This window comes from Phasianus colchicus, chromosome 30 (genome assembly GCF_987193195.1).
Source record: "Phasianus colchicus chromosome 30, bPhaCol1.hap1.1, whole genome shotgun sequence".
In the NCBI taxonomy this organism is placed as follows: Eukaryota; Metazoa; Chordata; class Aves; order Galliformes; family Phasianidae; genus Phasianus; species Phasianus colchicus.
The window spans coordinates 764,501-782,245 of NC_143465.1; the positions used below are offsets into that span (position 1 = coordinate 764,501).

The window sequence follows — 17,745 nt, forward strand, 5'->3', positions numbered from 1 at the left end:
TCTTCCAGCACCCATCCCATAAGAGCCCCAGTGGGACCCCTCATCCCACCCCATATCCCACCCTGTGCCCCCCATATCCCTAATGCACCGCTGCCCCTATACCCCCACGCAGATCCTCATGCCCCCCAGTCACCTATATCCCATGCCTCCCATGGCCATGTACCCCCCCATATTCCTATTGCCCCCATTACCCCATATACCCCCATGCAGACTCCTGTGTGCCCCCCACACGCCCCATACCCCCATACAGACCGCCGTGCCCCCCCTTGCCCCATACCCCCCCATGCCGCCATCCTCCCATATATCCCCATAAATCTCCCCGTGTCCCCGTGCCCTATCCCCCCCCACGTCCCCCACGTCCCTATGCCCCCCCCCATGCCCCTATATCCTTCCCCCTCCCCACCCCTCCCACCCAAAAATCAGCACCCAGTAGCTTTGGGGTATCAATAGGGGTGGACATCCCACTGTCCACCCCCACTTTGGGGACACTTGGAGACATGACCCCCTTACCAGGGGACACTCTGAGGGACACATCCTATGAGGTCCCTGGGATCCCGCTCCCCACCAGGGAACTGGGGTGCCCAGGACCCCACCTAAAGGTTATGGAGTGCCCAGAACCCCCATATCCAGTGACCCTCAACCCCAGGGCTGTCCCTATATGGGGTCCCTGAGACTCTGTAGGGAACTGGGGTCCCCTGGACCCACATGTAGAGGTTATGGGGTGCTCAAGACCCCTATGTAGAACCTGTGAGGTCCCTGAGACCGCTGTTCTCAGGTCATGGGGTGCTCCGGACCCTCACACTCAGTGACCCCAAACCCCAGGGAATTGAGGTGCCCAGGACCCCTATACTCAGTGACCCCCCCAACCTGAGGGCACTGGGTGCCCCTATATAGTGTTCTTGGTACCCTATAGGGAATTGGGGTACCCAGGACCCCCATGAAGGCTTTGTGGGGTGTCCAGGACCCTATGTAGAACCTGTGAGGTCTCTGGACCCCTATGGGAAGGAACTGGGATGCTCAGGACCCCCTTAGGGAACACCCAACCCAGGACCCATATATATTAGGTCCCCATCCCCAGTTATGGGATGCCCAGAACCCCCAAAACTCTGTAACCTCCCCAACCTGGGGTTGGGCTCTGGTTGCCCCTAGATAGGCTGGCTGAGACCCTATAGGGCATCGGAGTGCCCCAAACCCCCATGTAGAGGTCATGGGGTGCCCAGGACCCCTGTGTAGAAGCTATGGGATCCCCATGCTCAGGTTATGGGGTTCTCAGGACCCCCACACTCAGTGACCCCAAACCCCAGGGATTCGATGTGCCTGGGACCCCCATACTCAGTGACACCTCCCACCCCCCCATGCCAGGGCTGTGGGTGCCTCTATATGGGGCCCTAAGAACCTATAGGGCACTGGGGTGCACAGGACCCCCATGCAGAAGTTATAGGGCTGTGGGTCGCAACGGGGATGGTCCCATAGCTTTGGGGTCACACAGCTGCTCTGTGGGGTGGTGGGGGTGGGGTTCAGGGGGGGGGTCGGGTTTCCTGGCGTGGTGTCGGTGTCGGCCCTGGGGTTTAAAAATAAAGTATCAAAATAATGGGGTCGGGGTGATCTGACACCACCTGGGGGGGGAAATAGGGACATGGCAAAGGGAGGGGCACCCCACAACCCCACTGCCCCCACTTAGGGATCCTGGGAACCCCAGAACTTCTGCATGGGTGTCCCGAGCACCCCAATTCCCCATAGGGTCTCAGGGACCCCATATAGGGGCACCCAGAGCCCTGGGGCTTGGGGTCACTGAATGTGGGGGTCCTGAGCACCCCATAACCTGGGGGGTCATGGGGGTCCTTCCCCCTCCCCCCCCAGTCCCTGGTCCCACAGGGATCCACTTCTGCAACACCCAGCGGTGGTCATCCGATATGGGGGGGGGGGGGCACACAGAGGTGACAAATGATCTTGTCCCCAAATCCTGATGGGGGGGGATGGAGGAGGAAGGGGGCGGCGGGACCCCCAACCCCCCCGCCCTGCCTATGTCCATGGGGGGGCAACTGACGGAGGGGCCCCCATTGCGGTGGCATTTGTCCCCGAAGGATGGGGACAAATCATGGGGGGTTCCCACACGGGGGGGTCCCTGTCCCCGCGCTGTCCCCATGGCCGCGTGGCAGTGACCCCTTCTTCGGTCTTTATTTTTAGCCCCCCCGTTCCTCCCCCCTTCCCCCCCTCCGTGCCCTTCGGGTCCTATTTCCTTCCTTAATAAGGAATAGGGCTGAGCGGGGGCGGTGAGGGGGGCGGGTGGGCTGTGACCCCCCCACGGGCACTGTGACCCCCCCAGGAGAACCCTGACCACCTCACAGGGACCCCCAGCCCGTGCACCCCATTTTGTGCCCCATCTCTGGGGAAGAGGTGGGGGAGGTTGGGGGCTGGGGGGCCACACTGTCAGCCCTGTCACCGCCCCATGGCCGAAAGGGGCTGTGGCTGTCCCCTCCCCGGGGGGGGGCTGGGAGGGAAGGCGTCCGTCTGTCCGTCCGTCCGTTGCTGTGGGTCCGGCTGTGGGTCCCTGTGGGGCTGTGGGTCCATCCGTCCCTGTGGGGCTGTGAGTCTGTCTGTCTGCCCCCGTGGAGTTGTGGGGCTGTCCATCTGTCTGTCCCTGTGGGGCTGTGGGTCCATCTGTCCCTGTGGGGCTATGAGTGTGCCTGTCTGTTGCTGTGGGGCCATCTGTCCGTCCTTGCGTGGCTGTGAGTCCGTCTGTCCATCCCTGTAGGACTGTAGGTCCATCTGTCCCTCTGGAGTTGTGGGTCCATCTGTCCCTGTGGGGCTGTGGGTCTGTCTGTCTGTCCCCACCAGATACATAGGCACCATCTGTCTGTCTCTGAGCATGCACATGTCTCCCAGAGGCTATCTGTCCATCCATCCATCTGTCCATCTGTCCACCCCAAGCTAAATCTCTGTTCCATTCTGTAGGATCTGTCCGTCTATCCATTGCTTTGTCCGTCTGCCTGTCCATCCCCATCCATCCCAACCCAAACCTCTGTCCCCTTCCATAGCATCCATCAGTTTGACTGTCTGTCCATCCGTCTGTCCATCTGTCCTCCCCAACCCAAGCCTCTATCTCCTTCCATAGTGTCCATCCATCTGTCCATCCGTCTGTCTGTCCATCCATCTGCTCCAAACCCAACCTCTCCATGCCATTCCCTTACGTCTGCCTGTCACTGTCCGTCCTTCTCTATGTCCGTCTGCCTGTCCATCCCAACCCAAGCCTCTATCATCATCTTCTGTAACTCCCATCTGTCAGTCTGTCCACCTGCCTGCCAAAACCCAAACCTTTTCCCCTTCTGTACCATGTCTGTCTGTCCATCCATCCATTTGTCCATCTCTGTCCCAGCCCAAGCCCCTATTCCCTTCCATCCATCAGTCTGTCCATCTGTCTGTCTGTCCATGAGTCCACTCCAAATGAAACCTTCCCTTCCCTTGCATCCGTCCGTGTGTCTGTCCATCTGTCTCAATCCAAGCCCCCGCCTCCCTTCCATAGCATCCATCTGTCTGTCCATCTGTCTGTCCTAACCCAAACCTCTCTTCCCTTCCCTTGCATCCATCCGTGTGTCTGCTGTCTGTCCGTCCCAACCCAAACTCTCCATCCCCTTCCCTTGTGGCTATCTGTCCATCTGTACGTCCCAACCCAATCCTCTGTCCCCTTTCATAGCACCTATCCATCTGTCCATCTGCCTGTCTGTCTGCCCCAACCCAAGCCCCTATCCCCTTCCATCACATCCATCCACCCATCCATCTGTCCATCCACCTGTCTGCCCCAACCCAAACTCTCTGACCCCATCCCTTGTGTCTGTCCGTCTGTCTGTCCACTCCAACTCAAACCTCTATCCACTTCCCTTGTGTCCATCTGTCTGTCCATCCATCTGTCCCGACCCGAGCCTCTACCCCCTTCCATCACATCCATCCATCCATCCGTCCATCCATCCACCCCAACCCGAACTCTCCATCCCCTTCCCCTCTGTCTGTCTGTCCGTCCGTCCGTCCGTCCATCCGTCCATCCCTGCGCCCCATCCCCACCTCTCCCTTCTCCGCAGCTCCTCCCGTCTGTCCGTGCGATGTTGGGCTGCCGGTGGCTGCTGGCGCTGCTGGCGCTGCTGACGGTGGGGTTTCCCAACCCGGGGGGGGCCGAGGAGGGGCTCCGCTTCCCCTCCCACGACGGAGCGCCGCGGGTTCTGTCCGTCACAGCCAGCAATTACCGCGCGGCGCTGCGGGGCTCCCCGGTGGTTGCGCTGCTCCTTCATCGGCCCGGGGGGACGCGGAGGGAACGGGAGGAGCGCGTGCTCGAGGTGCGGGATGGGGGGGGACAGCGGGGGGCAAAAGGGGACCGGAGGGACGGGATAACGGGGGACATTGGGGGACTGGAGGGATGGGACAGCTGGGGACAGCAAGGAACTGGAGGCGATGGGGACAGTGGGGGACAGCGGAGACTGGAGGGAATGGGGATAACGGGGGACACTGGGGACTGCAGGGAATGGGGGACAAAAGGGGACAGTGGGGGACTGGGGGGAATGGGGACACTGGGGGACAGTGGGGACTGGAGGGAATGTGGGGGACAGTGGGGGACATTGAGGGACTGGAGGGACAGGGGGGACAGAGGGATGTGGAGGAGCTCATGATGGAGGTGGGGGGCAGCAGGAATAGCAGGGGACATTTGGGGACTGGAGGGATGGGACAGCTGGGGACAGATGGGACAGTGGGGAACTGGAGGCAGTGAGGACAGTGGGTGACATTGGGGACCAGAGGGAATGGGGACATCGGGGGACATCGAGGGACAGTGGGGATGGTGGGGACAAGGGGATGTGGAGGGGCTCATGCTGGAGGTGTGGGACAGTAGGGGAAATTGGGGGACACTGGGGGACTAAATGGGACTGGAGAGACAGGGGGCAGTGGGGGGAACTGGGGACAACTGGAAGAAAGGGGACACTGGTGGGGACAGATGGTGCAGGTGCCACCTGTGTGACACTTGTGAGGGGGGGGACGATGAGGAGACCCCCCTCAAAAGTCCACCAACCTGTCCCGCAGCCATTGTCACCCGCTGTGAGGACAGGACCTGGAGGGGGTGGGGGGGTCACAGGTGGGTGGCGATGTCCCCATGTCCCCTCGGTGTCCTCCCTCCCTCCCTCCCCCCAGCTGGCGGCGCAGGTGCTGGAGGACAAAGGAGTGGGGTTTGGCTTCGTGGATGCGGAGAAGGATGCGGCCACGGCCCAGAAGTTGGGTATGGGGGACTTGGGGGGGCACCATGCGGTGGGGGGGCATCAGGCCCGGAACCCCCCGAGGCTCCTATAGAGGAACAGAGCTATCACTCTGTGTGCCCCCAGTGAGAGGTAGGGGGACCCCTCCCAACGTGGAGCAGGGCCCCCCTGGGTCCTCCGTCCAGGTATAGAGACCCCCTTGGACCCTCCTCCAAAAAATGACCCAGCCCCCCCCAAAATGGCCCAGAATGCCCCAATCTGAGAGACATACACCATGACTCCCCCAGACCTGGCATAGGGACCCCCCATCCATGCCCCCCACCCGGCACAGGGTCCCCCTTGGACACCCCACCCCCTCACCCTGGCACGGGGCTGACACCCCCAAATCCCCCATCGAAGTACAGAGACCCCATGGACCCCCCTCCAAAAACGTCCCAGATTGCCCCAGTCGGGGAGACGGATCCCATAACCCCCCCCAAGACCTGGGACAGGGGCCCTCCCCACAACTCCCCCCCACCCAGCACAGGGATCCCCGTGGACCCCCCCACCCTGGAACAGGACCCCCCATAACCCCCATCGAGGTATAGAGACACCCACAGACCCCCGTCCCCCCCCAGAATAGCCCCCTTGGACCCCCCCTTCCCCCCACATGGTCCAGAATGCCCCAATCTGGGAAACGAACCCCATGACCCCCCAGATCTGTCACAAGGACCCCCCGGTGCCCCCCCACCCGGCACAGGGCTGAAGCCCCCCTCCCTCTTCCCCACCCCCCCTCAGGGATGACGGAGGAGAACAGCATCTACATCTTTAAGGGAGATGAGGTGATTGAGTACGACGGCGAGCTGTCAGCCGACACGCTGGTGGAATTCCTGCTGGATGTCAGTGTCTCTCCCCCCCCCCACGCCCCAAAATGGGACCCACCCGTTCCCCCCCATCATGACATCCCACCCACCCCCTCCCACATCTGCCCCAGGTGCTGGAGGACCCCGTGGAGTTCATTGAGGGTGACCATGAGCTGCGTGCGTTCGAGAACATTGAGGAGGACCCCAAAGTCATCGGATACTTCAAGGGGGTGGAATCAGAGTGTACGTGGGGGTGACCCCCTGTGTCCCTCCGTGCCCCCCCCGTATCCCTTCTGCCCACCCCAGAGGTGGCTGTCTAACCCTTTCTCCCTCCCGCCATCCCTCCCTTTCTCTCTCCATCCTTCCCTCCATCTTTCCTACCCTCCATCCCTCCCTCTCTCCCTCCCCCCTTCCATCCTTACCTCAATCTCTCCCTCCCTCCATCACTCTCTCTCCATCCTTCCCTCCGTCCTTCTCTCTATCCTTACACACCTCCCTCTTTCTATACCTCCCTAACCCCCTCCGTCCCTCCTTCCATCCTTCCATCCCTCCCTTCCTCTCTCCATCCCTTCCTCCCTCAATCTCTCCCTCTCTCCATCCTTCCCTCCCTCTATTCCTTCTTCCCTTGATCTTTCTCTCCATACCTGCCTTCCTCCCTCCATCCTTCCCTCTATCCTTCCATCCCTCCCTTCCTCTCTCTTTCCCTCTCTCTCCCTTTCTCCCTCCACCCCTCTCTCTCCCCATCCCCCTCTCTCTCTCTCCTTCCCTTGATCCTTCTCTCTCCCCTTCCATCCTTCCCTCCCTCTCTCCATCCCTCCCTCCCTCAGATTTCAAAGCCTTCTCGGCGGCAGCAGCAGAGTTCCACCCATACATCCCCTTCTTTGCCACCTTTGACCCCAAGGTACTCTGTTCCCTCCCCCTGTGCCCCACGGGGACCACCCCGAGCCCACAGCCCCACGATCCCACATCCCCATGGCCCCACAGGTGGCCAGGAAACTGACCCTAAAGCTCAACGAGATCGACTTCTATGAACCCTTCATGGAGGAACCACTCACGCTCCCCACACCGCCCCAGGGCAAAGAGGAGATCGCCGCCTTCGTGGAAGAGCACAAGCGGTGGGGGCCCACTGTCCCTCCTACCCGTCGTGCCCCCCATGTCCCCCAGGGGTCCCCTGGGGGATGCCATGGGGACCAGAGGCGGTTGCTATGGGGAGGTGGTTGCTATGGGGAGCTGGTTGCCATGGGGACCAGGTTGTCACAGAGATATGGTTGCCATGGGGATCACATTGCCATGGGAGGTGGCTGTCAGAAAAGGTGGTTGCCATGGAGACCAGGTTGTCACAGGGATGTGGTTGCTATGGGGTTGCCATGGGGTTGTGGTTGTCAGGGAAATGGTTGCCATGAGGAGGTAGTTGTCACAGGGATGTGGTTGCCATGGGAAATGGTTACCATGGGGATGTGGTTGCCATAGGGATGTGGTTGCCAGGGGGATGGTTGCTATGGGAGATGGTTGCCATGGGGAAGTGATGGTGGGGACAGCAGTACCCCCGGGGATGGTGGATTCCCAGTGAAGTGCGGGGGGCTGGAGGGGGCTGGGGTGAGCCCTGGGGATGACATGAGTTTGTGAGGGCTCAGAGGACAGAGGGGACATGACTGCAGTGAGGGGGGTTATTAATGCCGATGTATCAACCCCTCCACCCCCCCCAAAATGACCCCAATCCTACAGGGATCTGTGGGGCACAGGGACCCCCCATTGTGCCCCTCACTGACCCCCCCCCACCCTCCAGGGCAACACTGCGGAAGCTCAAACCTGAGAGTATGTATGAGACATGGGTGAGTCTGGGGGAGGGGGACTGTCCCCACTGTCCCCATTGTCCCAAGGTGCCCCCCCCTGCCAGGTGTGTCACCATCCCATGACCCCCCCCAGGAGGATGACATTGATGGGATTCACATCGTGGCCTTTGCAGAGGAGGACGATCCTGGTAAGGGACCCCAACAGCTCATGTCCTCATCCTGTGTCCTCATCCCGTGTCCTCATCCCACGTCCCCATCCTGTGTCCCCATGTCCCCACTCCATGTCCTCATCCCACGTCCCCATCCTGTGTCCCCATGTCTCCACTCCATGTCCTCATCCCATGTCCCCATCCTGTGTTTCCACGTCCCCATCCCATGAACCCATTCCATGTACCCACATCCCCATCCTGAGTCCCTGCCCAATGCCCCCACATCCCTGCCCTGTCCCTGCCCTGTGTCCTCATAACCCCACCCCATGTCCCCATGTCCCCACCCCACAGACGGCTTCGAGTTCCTGGAGACGCTCAAGGAGGTGGCGCGGGACAACACTGATAACCCCGAACTCAGCATCATCTGGATCGACCCCGAGGACTTCCCGCTGGTACGGCCCCCCCAGAGGGGACGTGTCACTGTCACCTCCCGGGGCTCACCCGTGTCCCCCCACAGCTCATCCCCTTCTGGGAGAAAACCTTCGGCATCGACCTCTCCCGGCCCCAAATCGGAGTGGTCAATGTCACAGATGTGAGTACCCCTGGGATCCCCCATCCCCCGTCCCCATCCCATGTCCCCATGTCCCATCCCGTGTGCCCACATCCCCATATCTCCCCATCCCCACGTCCCCACATCCCCGTACAATCATGTCCCCACGTCCCCACATCCCCACATCCCCCCACCTCCCCACACCCCCCACATCTCCAGGCTGACAGCGTGTGGCTGCCGATGGCGGATGAGGACGACCTTCCGGACGCGGCGGAGTTGGAGGAGTGGATCGAGGACGTTCTGGAGGGGGAGATCAGCACTGAGGACGATGACGATGACAACGATGACGACGCCGATGACGATGATTAGGGTCACTCCGTCCCTGTCCCCATCCCTGTGCGTGGCCATTAAAGTCCCCACAGAGCCACACTGGGCTGTGTGACTGCGGGGATGTGGAAGACGGGGTGCGGGGGGGCAAAAATGTCCCTATACGGGGGGTCCCAATGTGTGTGGGGAGGGAGGGGGACACCCCAGGGATGGGGGCACCCCCAGGGAGGGGTACACCTCTGAGAATGGGGACATCCTGAAGGGGATGGGGACATTCCTGTGGGATGGGGACGCTCCAAAGGGGCAGGGACACCCCTGGGGGATGGGGTCACCCCGAAGGGATGGGGACCCACGAAGGGGACAGGGATAACCCTACAGGGATGGGGACGCTGCTATGGTCGGAGCCCCCGAAGAGCACAGTGACCCCCGAGGGTCCCCCCTCCTCATCCCCGCACCCCCCGAGCTTTGGGGTTCGGCGGCGGCGCTCCCCGCCGTGGGTTCGGCGCGGGGCGGGGCCGCGAGGGAGGGGGCGGGGCCTAACGGGGCGTGGCGGAAAGTGGGCGTGGCTTCAGACTCCGCCCCGCTGAGCGGAGCACCGAGAGACGGAGCGGCCGCAGCGGCACCGCCGCCGATACCGCCATCAGCACCGCCATCAGCACCGCCCGCACCGCCACCGGAACCGCCGCCGGCCGGTACGGGAACGGGAGCGGGAGGGGGAACGGGAGGGGGGGCATCGGCACCCAGCGGGGGCAGCGGGCGGGGGCCGCGTTCCCACCCCCTCCTCCATCCGACCCCCACCCCCGCCCCATTGACCCCCCCGCCACAGATCCCCCCACCCTCGCAGACCCCTCCATCCTCCGTTGACCCCCCTCGGCCGTAGACCCCCCCCCATCCCCAAAGCCCCCCCCTCCGGACGCAGACTCCCCTGTAGATCCCCCCCATCTCCCTTGACCCCCCCGCGGCCGTAGATGCCTCCAACCCCATAGGCCCCCACATCCTCAAGACGCCCCCCGGCCTCAGAAAGCCCCCCCCCACTCCATAGACCCCCCCCATCTCCATTGACACCCCCATCCTCGAGGACCACCCCCGGCTGCAGACCCCCCACCCCCATAGACTCTCCCACATCCATAGACCCCTCCAACCCCGTAGAACCCCCCCAGCTATCGATCTCCGCACAGACCCCCCCCCATGGTCACCCCATCCCCAAAGCCCCCCCCCCGTGGCCATATTCACCTCCAACCCATAAACCCCATAAACTCCCTCCAGCCACAAACCCCCCACCTCACCAACATTGACCCCCTCCCCAAAGACCCCCTCACTCTCACAGACCCCCCCGTCCTCAACCCCCCCCCCCATAGACCCCTTCCAACCTCACGGCCCCCCCCCATCCCCATAACCCACCCCCAATAGACACCCATCACACCCCATAGACCCCCGCCCATACTGCCCCTCCCATTCCCCCCCCCGCTGGTACCGGGCCCGGGACCCCCCCCCGGCCATACTCTCCATCCCCCCACCCAAACCCCCACAGACTCCACCCGGTACGGCCCCCCCCTCACAATTTGCGCCCCCCCCTCCCCCCCCGGTGCCACTTTCGCTTCTCCTTCCCCATAGCAGACAGAGGGGGATTTCAAACCCATGACGCTGCCATGCACCCCCACTCCACCCCCCCTTTAGATCCGTCGGTGCCACCCCCCCCCCTTTAGATCCGTCGGTGCCACCCCGTGCCAGTGACCCCCCCCCCCAAGATCTCTGCCCCCCTCAGATCCCTTTTCCCACGATGTCACCCCCCCCAGATAGTGCCCCCCCACTTCCCCCCCTTCAGGCCGCGTGATGTCACCACGTGCCCCAAACTGGGCCCAAACTGGGAGAATGGTGACCCCCCCTTAACGCCCCCCACCCCCCCGGAACCACCCCCAAATTATCAGGATGGGGAGGGCTGATGAGGGATGTGGGGGGGGGTCATGACCCCCCACTATGGGTTCTCAATGGGGAAAGAGAGGCAGAGATCTGGGGGGGAGGAGGGCATCCAGATGTGCCCAGATGTGTTCAGATGTGACCCCCCCCCACGACACTGTTCCACGTGGGACCACCCCCACCGTGACTCAGTTTCCTCCCCCTGCCCCCCCCCCCCAAAGGGCCGATTGTCACCAGTGACACAAAGGCCATTTGTCCCCACGTCACTCGGGGGGGGGAACACACACACACACAATATGGGAGCACCCCCTTAAATCCCCCCCCCCCAAAAAAAATCAAAGAGTGGGGGAGTTTATTTGGGATCCCCCCCACCCAAATCCAATCCCCCTCCTCCTCTCAAAGTCAGGTTGGGGCAGGGTGGGGGGGCGGCGTTATTTGGGGACCCCCCCCATATTGCTGCCCCGCTCTTCATCCAGACCCCCCCCCACATTCCAACCCCCCCCCCCACCTCATTTGATGGACGGAGCGCGGGAGACAAAGGCGGGAAGGAAGTGCCCCCCCCGCATCCTGCCTGCCCCCCCTCCATGGGAACGGGATTCAGGGATTACAGAGCCCTAAATGGGGTCAGATGGGGGGAGGCGGGGGGGTGTTGTTGTGACCCCCCCACATGGGATCCCCCCCGTTGTGACCCCCCATCATGGTGTGACCCCCCCCCCCCATCCCCCTTACACGTTCCTGGTTCATAAACCAAAAGTGATCTGTGGGGGGGGGGGGAGTGTGAACTGGGGGGGGAAAGGGAAGAATTGAGGGGGGGGGGCGTCCCATTTAGTGATGGGGGGCACGGATGCTGCCCCCCCCACTCCCCCCCCAGTGCACAGGGGTGTGGGCTGAGGGCTGAGTCATTGGGAGCCTTAAAGGGACAGTACAGGGCTGGGGGGGGAGGGGGGGAGTGTGCAAATGAGTGTGCACAGAGGGGTGAGTGTGCAAGGGGTGTGCACACAGGTGTGGGTGTGCATGTGGATGGGTGTGCACAGGTGTGCATGTGCACAGGAGTGTGAATGTGCAGGTGGGTGTGGGTGTGTGCACAGGTGTTTGTGCACGTGGGTGTGCGAGTGCACGTGGGTAGGTGTGTGCGTGTGGGTGTGTGCATGGGCGAGAGTGCACAGGTGTGTGTGTGCATGTGGGTGTGCACGTGTGGGGGGGGGAATTAAGGAGTGTGTTTGCACGTGGGTGTGGAGAGTGTGTGCAGGGGTGTGGGTGTGCAAGTGGTGTGGCAGTGCTGGTGTGTGCATACACATGGGTGTGTGCACACAGGTGAGCACACATAGGTGTGCATGCACAAGTGTGAGTGTGCTTCTGCACAGGTGTGTGCACGGAGGTGAGTGTGCAAGTAAGTGGGCAGCTGCGTGGGTGTGCATGGGGATGTGTGAGTGTGCACGGGATGTGTGTGCACGTGGGTGTGCACAGAAATGGGTGTGTGTGTGCAGAGTGTCTGGGTGTGCACTGGGGTGTGCACACCTGGATGTGTGCATGGGGTGTGTGTGCACACAGGCATCTGTGCATAGCTGTGGGTGTGCACTTGATTGTGAACGGGTGAGGGTGTTCGCGTGCAAGGTTTTGCATGCACAGATGTGTGTTTGCACATGGGCATGGATTCCTGGGTGGGTGTGCACACAAGTGTGCATGTACGGGTGTGGGTGTGCACGTGGGTGTGTGCACACATGGATGTGTGTGAGCATGGGATGCGTGTGTGCACAGGGGGGGTGTGCACGTGTGCGTGCATCAGGTGTGGGTGTAGGGGAGTGGGAGTGCATGGGGGGATGCACGGGGGTGCCCACGTGAGTGTGATGGTGTGTGTGTGTGTGATGGTGTGTGTGTGTGTGATGGTGTGTGTGTGTGTGATGGTGTGTGTGTGTGTGATGGTGTGTGTGTGATGGTGTGTGTGTGTGTGTGTGTGTGTGATGGTGTGTGTGGGGGGGGGGCACAGTGGGGCCAGTGGTCACCATGGCGACCACATCCCTGGGTTTGGGTGGCAGCGGTCGCCATGGCAACCAAAATATGACAGGAGATGAGGACGGGGGTGACCTCCACCCCCCCCCCCCCCCCAAAGGGGTTGCAGTGGGGGGTGGGGGCCCACGGGGGGGAGGGGGAGACACCCCACCACCCCACCCCCCACCAAGGGGTGACCTCCCTTGTCCCCAGAGCATTATGGGGGGTGAGCGGGAACAGTGTGAACACCCAGGGGGTGACAGTGGGGGAGGGGGTGACCCCATCCCCCCCTTGCCCCCCTCCAGTTGGTGACAATGGAGTAGGAGAGGGGCTGTGACAATGGGGGATATGGTGACCACGGGGGAGGGGGGGAAGTGACCCCATCCCCCACCAAGAAGGGGTGACAGTGATGTACCCCCCGTGTCATCCCCCAACCCCACTGTCACCCCTGGGGGGGTTATGAGGATGGCCCCTCCCCCCTCCATGGTCACCCCATCCCCCACTATCACTTTTTTTTGGGGGGGGGTCAACCTGTCCCCATCTCCTGTTGCATCTCAGTTGCCATGGCGACCGCTGCTTCTCCAAAACAATGATGCAGCCCCCCCAACCCAACTTGGGGTGCCCCCCCCCCTTTTTCTCCCCTTAGCATCAAAGCCGTGGGGGGATGGGGGTGGTGTGGGAGTGTGGGGGGGTTGGGGGGGGTTGGCCACGCACATGCGCCTTGCCGTCCCTCATCCCCATCCCTGTCACATCCCGTGAGCATCACGTGAGTCACGGCCCAGCAGGGCCGCCTGTGGGGTCGGGGGGGCCGGGGGGGGCAGCTGAGGCCGGGCAGCTCGTGACACGCGTGGTGCAGCCATGGCCGAGTACCGCAGCCTGCTGGAGGAGCTGGCGCAGAACATCACCGCCGAGGACCTGGAGCAGCTCAAATCCGCCTGCAAAGAGGACATCCCCAGCGGGGAGGGGGAGGCCATCGCCACCAGCCAGCACTGGTTCGCCTTCCTGGAGAAGCACAGCAAGCTGGACAAGGGTCAGCATGGCCCCCCCCCGGGACCCCTGCCCTGCCCCACTCCCCTCCCCCAGTCCCTGCTTTCCCCCTATCCTGGTCCCCCGATCCTCCTTGTCCCCTCTCCTGGTTCCCATCCTTACCCTCTGATCCCTCTCTGCCATCTCCTCATCCTGATCCCCCATCCCTATCTCATCTCCCATTCCCTCCCCCCTGGTCTCTGTCCCCATCCCCCATCCCCCCTCCTGGTTCCCATCCTTACCCTCTGGACCCTCTCTCCTGTCCCTTTGTCCCAATCCCCCATCCCTGTCCCCTGCCTGTTCCCATCCCAATCCTTTCATGGTCCCCATCCCAGTCCCCTCACCCCTTTCCCCATTGCTGGCTGTGGTGCTGGCCCCGGCCCTGGTCTCTGTCCCCATCCCGTCCCTCATCCCATCCTGTCCCACTCCACACCCCACACCCTGCTCCCTGTCACCTGTCCCACTCCCCATCCCAGTCCCTGTTCTTGTCCCATGTCCCCTCTATCAGTCCTCACACCCATCTCTGTCCCCAGCCCCTGCCTCCATCCCCATCCCACTCCAATAAACTCCCCCCAGCCCTGTCCCCATCCATGTCCCCTACCCCACCCCTACCCCCATTCTCATCCCTGCCCCTGTCCCCATTCCTGTCCCCACCCATCCCCACAGCACTGTGTCCCCATGTCCCCATATTCCCATGTCCACATGTCCCCCTGTCCCAGTGTCCTCCAGTGCTGTGTCCCCACGATGTCCAGCTGTCCCCATGTCCCGCTGTCCCCACAGCCAACCTGTCGTACATTGAGCACATCTTTGAGATCTCGCGCCGCCCCGATCTGCTCACCATGGTGGTTCAGTACCGCACGCAGGTGCTGAAGATCTCGGAGGAGGATGAGGTGGACACCAAACTCACCCGCATCCCCAGCGCCAAGAAATACAAGGGTGAGCCCCCCCGGCCCATCGCCCCCCTTGCTGACCCCAAACCCAGCCCAGATGCCACCCCGATGACCCCCAATGGTTGGGGAGGGGGGACCGTGGGTGGGGGACTCCTTTCCTGACCTCAAAACCTACCCCACACCCATCCTGATGACACCCAGTGGTTGGGGTAGGTGATCCCAAAACTTATCCCAGACCCCATCTCAGTGACTCACAATGGCTGGGGAGGGAGACTGCAGGTGCGGACCCCCTTTCTGACCCCCAACTGTCTCCCTGGACCCCATCCCAATGATCCCCAGCAGTTGGGGTGGGAGACCCCTTTCCTGACCCCAACCCCCCCAGATCCCATCCCACCGAACCCCAATTGTTGGGGTGGGGCCCCCCTTCTTGACCCCAAATGCCCACTCCAATAGTTGGGAAGGGTCCACAGGTGGGAGCCCCCCTTCCTGACCCCAGATCAGCCCCTCCCTGGATTGCATCCCAATGAACCCCAATTGTTGGGGGGGGTGACCCCTTTCCTGACCCCGAATGCCCACCCTGGACCCCATCCCAGTGATCCCCAATGGTTGGGGCTGGGGGACTGTGGGTGGGGGACCCATTTCCTGACCCCCAAACCTTCTCCTGAGCCCCATCCCAATGACCCCCAATGGTTGGGGGACCCTGAATGCCCCCCCAGTCTCTGTCCCAGTGGCTTCCAATGGTTGGGGATCCCACCTTTGCTGACTCTAATTGCCCACCCCAATGGGGACCCTCTTCCTGACCCCCAAAATCCACCCCAGACCCCACCCAAATGACCCCTAATGATTGGGGTGGGGGATTCCCCCCTTGCTGACCCCAACCACCCCCCCTGTGGCCGGGGTGGGGGGCACTGACCCCAAGCATCCCGCAGACATCATCCGACAGCCCTCGGAGGAGGAAATCATCAAGTTGGCCCCCCCACCCAAAAAAGCCTGAGGGGGGGGGTGAGGAAGAGGAGGAAGAGGAGGAGGAGGTGTCCCCCCCCCACCGCCTCTCCGACCCCATAGGGGGGATAGGGATGGGGAGGGGGGGGGCACACGGTCACTAACAAAAGTCTTAATGCCCCCCCCACCCCAAAACCAGCGCTGTGGGGGGGGCTCTGCGTGTGCATGGGTGTGCACGTGGGTGTGTGTGTGAGCGTGATTTTGGGGGGGGCTTTGCTATTTCCAGGGAACCCCCTCCAACCCTTTACCCAAATCATTGGGATAACAGAAACAGGGACTCTCCCCCCCCCCCCCCGTATTGTGGTTTGGCTTTTTTAGGGGGGGGTGCATAGGGACCATCCCCCCATCCCAATGCTGGGGTGGGGGGCACAGATAGGGACCTCCCCCTCCTCGCCAGTTGTGGGGTGGGAAGCATAGACAGGGACCACCCCACTGTGGGGTGAGGGGCACAAATAGGGGTGCCCAATTTTGGGGTGGAGGGCACATAGATTTCCCCTTCCTTGCCAGTTGTGGGGGTGCACAGAGACCCTCCCCACCGCCACCACTTGTGGGGTAGGGGGCACAAATAGAGACCCCCCCCAAATTGGGGTGGGAGGCACAGACAGGGAAACCCCCAGGAACGTGGCTGTGGGAGGGGGCACAGGGTTGAAGGTGGGGGCACGTTGGGATGGAGGAGAGCAGCAGGGCTGGATGTGTGTGAGGGGGGGGGGAGGGTCCTTTGCTGACTCCCCCCCAGAGGGGCTGGAGGAGGGCATGAGGCTGGAAAGACTCAGCACCATAGGGTGGGGGGGAAAGGGGGGAAGGATGTGCCCCCCCCCCACCCATGGGGGCTGCAGTGGGTGGGGGTGGTGAGTAGGTGATGGGGGGGGGGGTGTGGAGGGGAACCCCTGTGCAGAGTAGTGGTATTCTAAAGGGGGGGGGGGGAAGCACCCCAGAAGCCCCCAGCTGCATGGGGGAATGCTCCATTGCAAGAGGACCCCCCCCGCCCCATTTTGCTGGGGTGGTGTGCAGAAATAGAGGCCCCCCCCCCCTTCAAAATCAACCAGACTGATATGGGGGTGGGGGGGAGCTTTCCTCCCTCCCAGCCTTTCCCAGTGCTGTAGTGGGAGAGGGGGAGCAAGAAATGGACACAGCCCCCAATGAGGGGGTGGCAGTTTGAGGGGGGGGGGGGCCAACAGCTCTTAGTTACTAACCAGGGGGGTGGGAGGGGGGCATTGGAGAGAGTTTATGTTAATATATTTTATTTAATAAAAGCTAAAACCCGCAGAGCGGCTGTGTGTCCCCATGTCCCCCCCCCAACTCCCCCCCTATTTATTGTGTTTGTGTGTCTGTCTGTCCCCCCCCCCCAACCCCCCCGAATTCCAAACTGTGGCTTTGGTTACAAAATGACTGTTCAGGACCCCCCACCACCACCGCTGTGATCCCAGAGGGGAGGGGGGGGGAATGTGGTGGCCCCCAACCCCACAGTGGGGACATGGGGGGGGCTCAGCCCTGTTCCCCCCCAGCCCCAGATCTTAAAAAATCCCCCCCCTGCCCTTGTCCTGACCGCACTGACTGTGTACAGCTCTTATAAAGAGATGGAAATGAAACAGCTCTGGAGGGTCCGCGTGGCTCTGTAGGGGGGGGCAAAGTTTAAGGGTGGGGGGTGTGAAATAGTGTGAAAAATGGGTTAAAATAGAATCACAATCCTAGAGGAGCTGAAAGTATGGGGGGTGGAAATAGTGCAAAAAATGGGTTAAGATGTGGGGAAGGAAGGGTGATAATAGTGCAAAAATGGGTTGAAATAGACATCAATCCTAGGGGGGGGGGAATTGTGCAAAAAATGGGATATTTTCAGCCCCCCTCTGCCCGTTTAAGATTTAAGTCCATTTTAACCCATTTTTTGCACTAAAATAGACCTGAAGCCTTAAAGGGAGGGGGGGGGGGTTGGAAATAAAAGGCTGGGGGGGGCGGGGGGTGATGGGACACGCAGCACTGCGCCTCTCTCCGCTGGCTTTTATTGCATTTATATATAATAATATATATT

At 62.0% G+C, this 17,745-nt stretch overlaps 2 protein-coding genes across 3 annotated transcripts; both read left to right on the forward strand.

The window, feature by feature from the left end:
• Positions 1-2,283: 2,283 nt before the first annotated feature.
• CASQ1 (calsequestrin 1) lies at positions 2,284-8,995 on the forward strand. 2 transcript variants are annotated; one of them, XM_090126917.1, is made up of 12 exons: positions 2,284-2,397; positions 4,077-4,328; positions 5,173-5,257; positions 6,012-6,112; positions 6,208-6,319; positions 6,904-6,977; positions 7,061-7,191; positions 7,863-7,908; positions 8,003-8,057; positions 8,370-8,470; positions 8,536-8,610; positions 8,788-8,995. In XM_090126917.1, exons 2-12 carry the CDS (start codon positions 4,098-4,100, stop codon positions 8,935-8,937), a joined length of 1,161 nt encoding a protein of 386 aa, XP_089983043.1. In that variant the 5' UTR covers positions 2,284-2,397; positions 4,077-4,097; the 3' UTR covers positions 8,938-8,995. The 2 variants fall into 2 exon arrangements, with proteins under 2 accessions (XP_089983043.1, XP_089983042.1); XM_090126916.1 differs by lacking the exon at positions 2,284-2,397 and adding an exon at positions 2,442-2,587.
• Positions 8,996-9,428: 433 nt separating this feature from the next.
• On the forward strand, positions 9,429-17,568 carry PEA15 (proliferation and apoptosis adaptor protein 15). Its single transcript, XM_031608724.2, has 4 exons — positions 9,429-9,587; positions 13,658-13,831; positions 14,608-14,763; positions 15,647-17,568. Exons 2-4 carry the CDS (start codon positions 13,660-13,662, stop codon positions 15,709-15,711), a joined length of 393 nt encoding a protein of 130 aa, XP_031464584.1. The 5' UTR covers positions 9,429-9,587; positions 13,658-13,659; the 3' UTR covers positions 15,712-17,568.
• Positions 17,569-17,745: the final 177 nt, after the last annotated feature.